This window comes from Ctenopharyngodon idella, chromosome 21 (genome assembly GCF_019924925.1).
Source record: "Ctenopharyngodon idella isolate HZGC_01 chromosome 21, HZGC01, whole genome shotgun sequence".
Classification (NCBI taxonomy): domain Eukaryota; kingdom Metazoa; phylum Chordata; class Actinopteri; order Cypriniformes; family Xenocyprididae; genus Ctenopharyngodon; species Ctenopharyngodon idella.
The window spans coordinates 17930689-17943721 of record NC_067240.1 but is presented as its reverse complement, the minus strand read 5'-3'; the positions used below and the strand labels follow the sequence as shown (position 1 = coordinate 17943721).

The following is a 13033-nucleotide window of genomic DNA, read 5'->3' as shown; positions in this document are numbered from 1 at the left end:
TGCTTCGAAGCTTTACGAATCTTTTATTTTGAATCAGTGGTTCGGATCGTGTAAACGAAGCCTCGTTTACTGAAATCACGTGACTTTGGCGCTCCGAACCACTGATTCGAAGCAGTGTTTTGAAATCGCCTGTCACTAGATATTGTTGAAAAGTGACAGTGACATTGCTGGCAGTGGAGGCCTCACGGATTTCATCAAAAATATCGTAATTTGTGTTCTGAAGATGAACGAAGGTCTTACTGGTGTAGAACAACATGAGGTTGAGTAGTAAATGACATTATTTTCATTTTTTGGGTGAACTAACCCTTTAATATTACATCTAAAATGACATTTTCATTCTTGATTATCTGTCAAATAATCAGTTTGAGAACAATAAATAAATACACTTTTTTTTTCAAACCAGCATTGAAAGGGGAAAGACATTATTAGTTCATGCATATTTTATTCAAGAGTAAAAAAAGTGATTTGTCCCATAGGGCATGCTTACAATATGTGTTTTCATTTAGGAAGTCAATTGCGAAAACTTAGTTCCAGAGAAAATTACAAGAAAAATAGTCACAAATCCATAAAATTCCTTCTTTGAAATAAACCACGTCTGGACCAAACAAGGATCAGAAAACAGTGGAAATGAAAGAACTGTAAGCTTAATCGTAAGAATAATAATAAGATCATCAAGAATCATAATGATAATATAGTTTTCCTCTTCAAAGTGAGACACTGAATTTTCCTTGTGTCCAATTAGTTTACATTTGAATAAACCATGCGATCATGCTTTGGCAGCCTGAATGTTGCTTTTCACTGAGTAATATGTTCATTCACACTACTGAACAACTTCTGTACACCAACTGAACAGAGAGAACGAAACCAAAAGAAAGAACGAAAGATGACGAAAAAACACCTCGGAAAGAGCGTCAGTGCCTGTACAGCGAAACTATACAAAAGTAAAATCAACAATAATAAAATGATATTGATGGAAAAACAAAACAAAAACGAAATTAAATAAAAGATTACAAAATCATATCTATTTATAGAGATATAAAAACAAACTAGACCTTTACAAATATAATTTGAAGGGAAATAATTCAAGTCTACTATATTGAAACACATCACAATTATAATTTCACATATCAATAAGGAACTTAGTTGCATGCACTGATGCGTTCAGTACCATAGATGCTGTTAAAAATCATTGTCCTCGACCATTGTTAATAATCATATATTTAAATATATTTATATATATATTTATATATAATATTTATTTGACTTGCGAAATGTACTATGTGCATTCTCTCTCTTGAGATACAGGCAGGTGAGAAACAATCAGGAAGGTGGCGCCAAAGGTCGAGCTTGAGCTCCCGCTGCGGTTTTCCTCCATCCAAATGGTTGCTTTGAACGAGAGTCTACAGTGGACAAGCAGAACCGCTCTGCTCTTCTACTGCTTCATGGCATCTTACCAAAAACCAAATCAAGAAATAAAAACCCCCAGGTAAGATTGCATCGTAAGTAATAAAATGTACAGGTTTTGTCGTTAAATGTCCTTTCTTACAAACATTTTTTCGTTTTTTGTCATTTCAAATTTGTATATTTATTAATACTAGTAGCAAAACATCGTCAACAGTGAGATCATTTCATTATGAGATGGGATCATGAAGAAAAAGAGGAAAAAAGTGTGCATGTAACCGGTACAGGCTCATCACCCGCACCGACGAACTGGATGGATGAGGCTTAAGAGAGTTCCTAAACCCCGCCCACTTGATCTGTGGGCGGAGTCCGTAAGGAACTGAGACCGCCCCCTCTCTGATAAAGACACTTTCAGCCCTTGACAGGCATATCACCCCCCACCCCTCCTTCCCGTTCAACACTCCCAAAAAAGGCAGAAACTTGCCGTTGGCAAGGTATCCGCTTCGAAAATTGCAAGCGGCAAGCTGACAGCAAGAAAACAGTCTGCCCCTTTTCAGTGACACATTTAAGATAGTTTGGTTCTCTAATTGGACATTGGAGCAGGGAGGGATGTGTAGGTGATGTCATTGGGTGTTTGTTGGAAGCAGGAGGCCTTAAATCACAAGTTTGGCATTGTCCTGCCATGCGTCGTGGCGGTGGCATGGACTCAGGTGCAGGTGAGTGGGCAGCCATTTCATCACTGGATGTTACTGTTGTCGTCGGTGCCGTTGGTCTCGGACATGTTCATCTTGCCCATGGAGTGGCCCACGTGGTTGACCCCGTCCTTGCGGGGTGGCATGCGCTCATTGATGCGGTCCAGACCTTTAGCCTCTTCGAAACTGCTGATCTTGTGCTGTGGAGAGAAGCCGCGGATGGCTGCGGAGAGACGGAAAAAGCCCACAATGAACAGCAAGACTCTTGGTTCTCATTAGCCACTACATTTGTAGTGTAAATAACACCATGAAGCCTTTCATTTCTTTTTATTAGAGTCTGATAAACTAGTTTGTTTTCTATATATACACCAGGGGTCAGTATGATTTTTTTTTTTAATTAATCCTTTTATTCAGCTTGTATCAAAGTTTAAAATATTAAGCAATACAACTGTTTTTAACATTGATAATAATCAGAGATGTTTCTTAAGTACCAAATCAGTATATTAGAATGATTTCTAAAGAATCATGTGACACTGAAGACTGGAGTAATGATGCTGAAAATTCAGCTTCCCTTTCAGTCGGTCACGTTCGACGTACGTCAGTAGTGACCGACGAATTGGGATATCGCTAGAGAGCCCTATCAGCTTCGAGTGAACTACAACAGGCCAATGGAGTTGGCGTGCGATATTTGCATAATGCGCACCGCCCCCGCCAGGTGGTATAAATAGGGGAGCAGATGCAATCGCACTCTGTATTTCGCTTCGGAGCCATCTAGTGTGTTTCCAGCTTTCAGACTTCAGTGAATTCTTCAAGCTAAAAAAAAAAGGAAAATTTCTTTTTCTTGTGTTGGTGCAACGGCACTCCAGCGAGGTCGCGAGCTTCCCGAGGAGCCTGAGCTTAAAGCTCTCAACTGCTGTTTTTACAGCACTCAATTTCCATTTCCCAGCATTGTGGTCTGTTGCGATTTGGGCCGGTTCCTCCGTTGTGTTCGGGGAGTGGTGTACCCGAACACATCGTGACACTCCCTGTGTGCTTCAGCACAAGAGAGCTGAATTTTTCCCCTCCTAAAAGAGCTTCACAGACGAACCCTGCGTCTTTTTCAAGATGTCATTTCGTCTGTGCGTTACTGGATGCGGTCGTTCATTGGTCCCTGCTGACGGCCACAATCGCTGCATCACGTGCCTGGGCGTTCAGCACGCTGAAGCAGCTTTTGTGGATAGTTCATGTTCTCACTGTGGGAACATGACTATTGCAGTGTTGAGATCGAGACTCTCGTTCCTTGGTTCTCAGGGAGCGGGGGTCCCCTCCCCTATGCCCCGTGCCGCCGTTTTCTCTGGCTTCGGCCGGGGTGACGGTGCGCCGGCGTGTAGGCAGGGTGATCTGAGGATCACGGTCAGGGCTTCCCCGCCGAGCACCGCTCCGCGGGCCCCTGTCCCCTCTACCTCACTGCAACCGGTGGTGTTGCCGATTGAGCGTGCTGGTCCCTCTACGGAGCGACCAGCCGTTTCTTTCGGAGCACCGGCGGATGACTGCATGTCGATCGCGGCATCGGAAGGTGAGCAAGAGTCCTCGGGAGATGAAGACTCGGCTGCGTTACCTCCCTCCGGGACCGTAGCGTTGTCCGAGCCTGATCCTGAGTTGACGGCTATGCTTTCCCGGGCTGCCGAGAAGGTCGGGCTCGTTTGGAACCCTCCACCGTGTCCCGAACCTTCTCGGCTCGATGATTGGTACCTCGGGGCGGCCCGCGCTGGTCCCCAGCGCCCCGCCCCGATGCCATTCTTCCCGGAGGTGCATGATGAGGTGACCAGGTCCTGGCGGACGCCCTATAGCGTTCGTGCGAGACCTGGTCCCTCGTCCGCCTTCACCAACCTGGATGGCGGGGAGGCTAGGGGATATACGCGGATTCCCCCAGTCGAGAGGTCTGTTGCGATGCAACTGTGTCCAACGGCCTCTGGCTGGCGCGGTGAGCCGCGTCTCCCATCCCGGGCCTGTAAATTCTCGTCAGGCTTGACAGAGAAAGCTTACAGAGCCTGCGGACAGGCTGCCTCTGCCTTGCATGCCATGGCCCTTTTGCAAGTTCATCAGGCAAAAGCGTTGATGGAAATGCCCCAGGGAGGTCTTGACCAGCAGCTGCTTGGGGAGCTGCGTGCCGCCACGGACCTCGCCCTCCGGGCGACTAAGGTGACGGCACGTTCTGTTGGTCAGGCGATGGCCACGCTTGTGGTCCAGCAACGCCACCTTTGGCTGACCCTTGCTGATATGAGGGATACCGACAAATATCGGTTCCTGGACTCCCCCATATCACAGGTCGGCCTTTTCGGCGACGCGGTAGAGAGCTTCGCCCAGCAGTTCTCTGCCGCCCAGAAGCAGGCTGAGGCTATCAAACACGTCCTGCCCCGGCGGTCCGCTGCTGCCTCCACCCCGCCGCCGGCAGCACAGCCTCAGCCCGCTCGTCGCCGAGGGCGCCCGCCTGCGTCGTCCTCCGCCCCTGCTAAGTTGGCAAAGCAGCAGCCTACACCAGCCAAACAGCAGGGTGCCGGTCGCGGACGCGGCGCCCAGCCCGCTCAGGCCAAGCCAGGTGGCAAGAGGTCGAGGAAGACGCGACCCTGAGACGGGCGACCTGGAGGGGAAGGTTCCTGCTCTTCGGGAGAGGACTCCATCGTCTCTCCCACCCCCGGAGGAGGGCCGGGGGGAATTTGTGAAATTGTCTGTCCCGCCGCTGGCTCTCCGGAGTCCAGCGGTACCCACTTCATCACAAAAAGAGCAGTTTCCCAATCCTCCAGGTCACAAGAGACTGTGGCTGTCAGCGCGCGAGGCTCCGCCTTGCCACTCGCAGCCCACTCTCACTTCGCCAGCAGGTCCCAGTGTGATGGTCGAGGCCGCCCCCCAGCCGTCTCCCATTCACACTGTCACCTCGCAGAGTCTGACCCCACTTCGGGCCGCTGCGCCGTCCGAGTCGGGTTCCAGCACTCTGCTTCGCTGCCCCACCCCCGGTGCGTCTGTGGTGCCTTTGGTCCCGCTGGCTCGGTGTCTGGAAGCCTGGATAGCGCTCCCCAGCCCGTCCCGCTGGCTCATTCGCACTATCAGACTCGGCTATGCGATTCAGTTCGCCCGGCGTCCCCCGGTCTTCAGGGGTGTCCACTACACTCAGGTGTCCCTGGACAATGCACCTGTTCTCCGGGCGGAGATTGCTGTCCTCCTGGCGAAGGATGCAATCGAGCCGGTCCCTCCAGCCGATATGAAGTCAGGGTTCTACAGCCCCTACTTCATTGTACCAAAGAAGGGCGGTGGGCTACGGCCAATCCTGGATCTGCGCGTCCTGAACCGGTCCCTTCACAGGCTGCCGTTCAAGATGCTTACGCAGAAGCGCATTTTCGAATGCGTCCGTCCCCAGGATTGGTTTGCAGTGATCGACCTGAAGGACGCGTACTTTCATGTCTCGATTCTGCCTCGTCACAGACCCTACGGTTTGCGTTCGAGGGTCGGGCATATCAGTACAAAGTCCTACCCTTCGGGCTGGCCCTGTCGCCCCGCGTCTTCACGAAGGTTGCGGAGGCGGCCATTGTTCCGCTCAAGGAACAGGGCGTTCGCATCCTCAACTACCTCGACGACTGGCTCATCCTGGCCAGCTCGCGGGAGCAGTTGTGCGAACACAGGGACATGGTGTTAGCTCACCTCAGTCGGTTGGGTCTTCGGGTCAACTGGGACAAGAGCAAACTCTCCCCCGGGCAGAGGATCTCTTATCTCGGTATGGAACTGGATTCGGTCGCCCGGACTGCGCGCCTCACCGAGGAGCGCGTCCAGTCAGTGTTGACCTGCCTGAGTACGCTCAAGCGCAGGACAGCGGCCCCACTGAAACTCTTTCAGAGGCTCCTGGGGCATATGGCATCCGCAGCCGCAGTCACGCCGCTCGGATTGCTTCATATGAGGCCGCTTCAACACTGGCTCCGCGGCCGGATCCCGAGATGGGCGTGGCAGCGCGGTACGTTCCGTGTCCCCGTGACACCGAACTGCCGTCGCACCCTCACCAAGTGGTCGGACCCTTCGTTCCTGCGGGCTGGAGTTCCCCTCGAACAAATGTCCAGGCATGCTGTGGTCCACACAGATGCCTCTGCCACAGGGTGGGGGGCCACGTGCAACGGGCATGCAGCGTCGGGTCTGTGGACGGGGCCCCAACTGCATTGGCATATCAATTGCCTCGAGTTGCTAGCAGTACGTCTTGCACTGGGCCGCTTCCAGGAGCTGTTGACAGACAAGCACGTACTGGTCCGCTCGGACAGCACTGCGGCCGTTGCGTACATCAACCATCAGGGTGGTCTACGCTCCCGCCGTATGTCGCAACTCGCCCGCCATCTCTTGCTATGGAGTCAGAAGCATCTGAGGTCGCTTCGTGCCATTCACGTCCCAGGCGTGCTCAACCGTGCAGCCGACGAGCTCTCACGGCAGCCTCCGCTTCCGGGCGAATGGCGGCTCCATCCCCAGGTGGTCCAGCTGATCTGGCAGCGCTTCGGCCAGGCACAGATAGATCTGTTCGCCTCCCCGGAGACTGCCCACTGCCAGTTGTTCTATTCCCTGACCGGCGGCACGCTCGGCACGGATGCCCTGGCAATCAGCTGGCCCCGGGGCCTACGCAAATATGCGTTTCCCCCAGTGAGCCTTCTCGCACAGCTCCTGTGCAAAGTCAGGGAGGACGAGGAGCAGGTCTTGTTAGTGGCTCCATATTGGCCCACTCGGACCTGGTTCTCGGACCTCACGCTCCTCGCGACAGCACCTCCCTGGCCCATTCCTCTGAGGAAGGACCTCCTGACTCAGAGACGGGGCACCCTCTGGCACCCGCGTCCCGACCTGTGGAAACTCCATGTGTGGTCCCTGGACGGGACGCGGAGGTTCTGAGTGATCTCCCGCAAGCGGTAGTAGACACCATCACTTCCGCTAGAGCTCCTTCTACGAGGAATCTCTATGCGCTGAAGTGGAACCTATTCGTCGAATGGTGTTCCTCTCAACCAGAGCGAGGGGACCCCCGATCATGTTCGGTCAGAACCGTGCTTTCCTTTCTGCAAGAGGGCCTGGAGCGAAGGCTGTCTCCCTCCACCCTCAAGGTGTATGTTGCCGCTATCGCCGCACATCACTATGCAGTTGATGGTAAATCGCTAGGGAAGCACGATCTGATCGTCAGGTTCTTGAGGGGGGCGAGGAGACTGAATCCTCCCCAGCCCCCCTCTGTACCCTCTTGGGATCTGACCCTGGTTCTTACATCTCTCCGGGGTCGTCCCTTCGAGCCTTTGCAATCAGTCGAGTTAAAAGTACTGTCCCTAAAGACCGTCCTCCTGGTTGCATTGGCCTCGCTCAAGAGGGTAGGGGACCTGCACGCATTTTCGGTTGACGAATCGTGCCTGGAATTCGGGCCCGGTGACTCTCACGTTATCCTGAGACCCCGGCCTGGATATGTGCCCAAGGTTCCTACCACTCCCTTTCGAGACCAGGTAGTGAACCTGCAAGCGCTGCCTTCGGAGGAGGCAGACCCAGCCCTAGCTTTGCTCTGTCCCGTCCGCGCGCTGCGCCTGTACGTGGACAGAACGCGAAGCTTCAGGACCTCAGATCAGCTCTTTGTCTGTTACGGAGGCCAGCAGAAGGGAAAGGCTGTCTCCAAGCAGAGGATGGCCCACTGGATAGTGGACGCCATCGCCCTGGCATACGAGTCCCAGGGCGTGCCTTGCCCGTTCAGGTTGAGAGCCCACTCCACCAGAGGAGTGGCCTCTTCCTGGGCGCTGGCGCACAGCGCCTCGCTGACAGATATCTGTAGAGCTGCGGGCTGGGCGACACCTAACACGTTCGCTAGATTCTATAGCCTTCGTGTAGAACCGGTATCTTCCCGTGTACTCGCTTCCACCAGCCGGTAGACGCGAAGAGCCCGTTCTAGTGTCGGCTTGCAATGCCACTCCCGCCCCCTGGGCCGGATACGTGCATCCTTTTTACTCCAGTCGAGTTCCCCGCTTGGCGAACCCTGTCGAGTTCCTCCGCCTCCCCCTTCGGCTCGGACATTGCGGAGTGTCTGATGCCAGGCCAAACCTCCGTCACCGACGTTGACGTTTGGCTGGGTTCCACATGTCGTGACCCCTCCACGTGAGCGGTCCCATGTGTGTATTTGTCCACGGTCAACTCCCTACGGCGAGCCCGTGTCTTTCCCTAGCAGAGCCAGCTCTGCTGTCACCTGTCAGATGAGTCTCCCCCCACCCAGGTGGAGCCATCCCAGGGACTCCATATGCGTACTGCCCACGGCCAGTCCATATGTGTACTCTCCACGTAAATTCCTCCCCTACAGGTGGGTAGTGGTCTCCGCAGCGTCCTCTACGGGTTCGCTTCCCCAGTGTAGTCTAGTTTACTTAGTGGGTATATCGGAACAGCAGTAGACTCTCTCGGCGTAAGCTCGCCCCCTTCCCCGTCCCACTGGTGCGCCGAGTGGCTAGAGCTTGCGCTGGGCACTGGAAGGGGTTCATACTGTGGCGCTTTATTTGGGATCCCAATTCGTCGGTCACTACTGACGTACGTCGAACGTGACCGACTGAAAGGGAACGTCTCGGTTACGTATGTAACCCTCGTTCCCTGAAGGAGGGAACGGAGACGTACGTCCCGTCGCCACAGTTGCTGTACCCTCGCTGTAGTGCGGACTAGATTGTCTCCTCAGCGAAAAACAGAGTGCGATTGCATCTGCTCCCCTATTTATACCACCTGGCGGGGGCGGTGCGCATTATGCAAATATCGCACGCCAACTCCATTGGCCTGTTGTAGTTCACTCGAAGCTGATAGGGCTCTCTAGCGATATCCCAATTCGTCGGTCACTACTGACGTACGTCTCCGTTCCCTCCTTCAGGGAACGAGGGTTACATACGTAACCGAGACGTTTGCCACCACAGGAATAAATTACATTTTAAAATATAATCAAATAAAAAAAGAGTTATTTTAAATTCCAATATTATTTCACAATATTACTGTTTTTACAGTGTTTTTTATCAAATAAATGCAGCCTTGGTGAGCATTTCTTACAAAACATTTATAAAATCTTACCAATCCCAAACTTTTGAAAGGTAGTGTATAATAAAATATATTCTATGAAGAAATAATAGGGGGAAAACAATCAAATAAAGGAATCAATTATCAATTTATTAATTAATAAAAATCAAAATTGGTAAATGATTATTAAATTGAAAATATTAACATTAAAAACTGTTTAATTATTTAAAAAACAACTAAGTGAAAAAATAAAATAATGCATTAAGAAATGACTTTTAAAATTGACAAATACAGACATATTTAATGCATGTTTAAAAAATAAGTTAAATATTATATTTAGCATATTTTTAGTACATTTACTAAAATTATTTTAAATGTTTATAATGTTTTAATGCTGTTTTAATATAAAAATGCAACCTTTATAGTCGTGCATCAGTTGTGTTTCCAAAAGTGCAACAGTGCTTATTGACATTTTTTTATGCGGCACTGGTTCCGGAAATATTTTTTCCATTTATTTTTCCCATAGGGATTTTTAAAAAGTCTTTATTAAAGTGTTAAAAAACCATGAACCAAACCAACCAGCTACGAGGTGAATCACAACATTGCACACTTTGTTTTGAAGCAAAAAAGTATTTTGAAAATCGGACAAAAAACAAAACAAAGGTACTTAACGGCTTTAATGAGGGAAAGAACTACAATCCCATGAAGCACGGCAAACATGTCAAATTAAAAAATGACAGAGAAATATATACTGTAACTATTAATTTAAAGTTGTTGATTATATCTATAAAAACAATAGATTTATTGCAAGTTTATTGGAAATATGCATATATGCACACAAATTTGTAAGCATTTTAAAGGGATAGTTCACCCAAAAATGATAAATTATCCCATGATTTACTCACCCCCAAGCCATCCAAGGTGAATATGACTATCTTCTTTCAGACGAACACAATCGGAGATATATTTAAAAATATCCTTAGTCCTCCAAGGTTTATAATGGTTGTGAATAGGGGGCCATGTTTGGAAGCCAAAAATAATGCATCCATCCATTAAAAAAAAAAAGTCCATATGACTCCAAGGGGTTAATCAACTTTAACTTCGATTTGCGTATTCTGCGTACGGTCCTTATTTGAATTTATAAAGTTTTAAATATGGATATTTTTCTTACAAAAATGCATTGCTTCGCTGAAGGCCTTTATTAACCCCTTGGAGTCGTATGGATTACTTTTTTATGGATGGATGCATTATTTTTGACTTCAAAATGCGGCCCCCCCATTCACAACCATTATAAACCTTGGAGGACTAAGAATATTTTTTAAATATATCTCCGATTGTGTTCGTCTGAAAGAAAATAGTCATATACACCTAGGATGGCTTGAGGGTGAGTAAATCATGGGATAATTTTCATTTTTGGTTGAACTATCCCTTTAAGTATTTTGAGAGCGTAGGGAAACTGACTCGATTATGTCATTCGCAGTGCCTCATGGGAGTGGGCATTCCCTGCAAGCTCTTTTGAGGCTATTTGCCTACACAACAGCTCCGACTGGTGGAATTTTCTGTACAGCATTATGCATAATGTAGTTTTTATTCCACAAAATGAGCTGTAACACGGCTGCCGGTTTCAACAAAAGTATTTACCATCGATTAACAACCTCGTAGCTCACAGTAGTCTGTCTTTAATTGTCAACAGATTAACTGTAGAAGTAGAAAGCAGTGTCCAAACCCCTTCCCAGTGTCCATCCATTTGTGTATCACTGAGGTGAGCTGGTCATAGAAAGTGAGAGGTTGCAGAAGAGGAACACACTCTGGTTGGCTGAGAGTTCCTGATTGCAGTTAATCACATGCTACGCCCACATTGAAATCATGAGGGCCGGAGGAAAAGCAGCGCCCCACAGACCATATAAAAAAAAATCATGCCTCCAGTTTAGATGCTACCTCAAACCATCATGCAAGATAAAAAAGGAATGATCCCTTAATGTCACCACTCAAAAAGGGCACGGCAAATATCTGGTTAAATTGCTGTTTAAAAAGCAAACAAACCTATTTGTCTGTACAAATAGCATCTTGTGATGCCTTAGTTACATAATGGCTGTGTCTAAAACCTTAAAAAAACAACAACACTGCATTTACATACAATAAAGAGGGGTAGGAAGGCATCAAGGCAAATTTGAATCGTAATATAATAAGATGCCTTCATCTGGTTGGTTTTTAAAGGCAGCATTCAGTAGATGTATCCCTCAATGCCTTTTTTCATGTAGTTTGACGGTTAGTAGAAAAGGCTGGATGATGGAGCAGTTCAAATAAGTAAATAATTCATAAATGTTTTTTTTTTCTTGTTGCCAACGTCTAGTTGCAGATTAACTGAGAAACACGTATTGTAGTCATTGCAGGGCTCAACAATAAGGATGGCTGACCTGGGGTCAGTGGCTTGCGATTGGCTTGGTCACATAGTAAGAATGTGTTGAAAATTACAAACCAATCAGTAATGTTATGGCATGGATGCCATTATGAGTTTATTGCTGTCTTGAAGAACTATTTTTTTCTTAAAGAAAACCTAAAATTTGAAGAAAAAAAAGTATTCATGAAAAATGTATAATAAATAATATTTTTTAAAATATATTTGAAAATAAATAAAACTAAAATAATAAATGTAAACTTTATACATGTAAAGTTGCAAACATAACATGTTAAATGTAAATATACACTACTGTTAAAAAGTTTGGAGTAATCAAGGCATTTATTTGATCAAAAATACAGTAAAAAAGTAATACTGTGAAATATTATTACAATTTGAAATAACTTTTTTTCTTATTTATTCCTGTGATGGTAAAGCTGAATTTTCAGCATCATTACTTCAGTCTTCAGTGTCACTGGGAGTGATCCTTCTAATCATTCTAATATGATGATTTGTTGCTCAAGAAACATTTATTATTAATATCAGTGTTAAAAAAGTTCCTTAATATTTTTGTGGAAATCATGATACATTTTTTCACAATTCTTTGATGAATAGAAAGTTCGAAAGAACAGCATTTTTTTGAAATGGAAATATTTTTTAACATTATAAATGTCATTACTCCCACTTTTGATTAATTTAAAGGGTTAGTTCACCCAAAAATGAAAATAATGTCATTTATTACTTACCCTCATGTCGTTCCACACCCGTAAGACCTTCGTTCATCTTCAGAACACAAATTAAGATATTTTTGTTTAAATCCGATGGCTCAGTGAGGCCTGCATTCACAGCAATGACATTTTCTCTCTCAAGATCCATAAAGGTACTAAAAACATATTTAAAACTGCTGAAATCACATGACTTTGGTGCTCCGAGTCACTGATTCGATTCGCAAAGCTCCGAAGCAGTGTTTTGAAATCGGTCCATCACTATATTGTTGAAAAGTCCTTATTTCGTTTTTTTGGCGCACAAAAATATACTCGTCGCTTTATAATATTAAGGTAGAACTACTGAACTCACATGAACTGTTTTAAATATTTTTAGTACCTTTATGGATCTTGAGAGAGGAAATGTCATTGCTGTGAATGCAGGCCTCACTGAGCCATCGGATTTAATCAAAAATATCTTAATTTGTGTTCCGAAGATGAATGAAGGTCTTACGGGTGTAGAACGACATGAGGGTGAGGAATAAATGACATTATTTTGGGTGAACTAACTCTTTAATGCATAATTTCTGAATAAAAGTATTTATTTTAAATCTTACTGAACCCAAACTTTTGAAATTTATATAAAAATAAATACAGATGTTTTGTGTGTGAAAATGTTTGCAGAACAAGTAAAAATCACAGCATAAAAAAAATCCATAGAGTTGAGCCCAGCAGTGAAAATTTCCTTGCTTATCTCTAAAGCTCACATGAATTCGGTTTGGGTCATTCAATGTGATGTTATGTTGCTTTGGAAGTCTGCATGAGTG

At 46.9% G+C, this 13033-nt stretch overlaps 1 protein-coding gene across 3 annotated transcripts in view; it reads right to left on the bottom strand.

Moving 5' to 3' along the window:
- Positions 1-422: 422 nt before the first annotated feature.
- ppp3ca (protein phosphatase 3, catalytic subunit, alpha isozyme) overlaps positions 423-13033 on the bottom strand; it is a 71743-nt gene continuing 59132 nt past the window's right edge. For all 3 annotated transcript variants that reach the window (XM_051878305.1, XM_051878307.1, XM_051878306.1), the window contains one exon: positions 423-2316. In XM_051878305.1, the coding sequence (XP_051734265.1) occupies positions 2138-2316 (179 nt within the window). In that variant the 3' untranslated portion in view covers positions 423-2137. The remainder of the gene's footprint in view (positions 2317-13033) is intronic.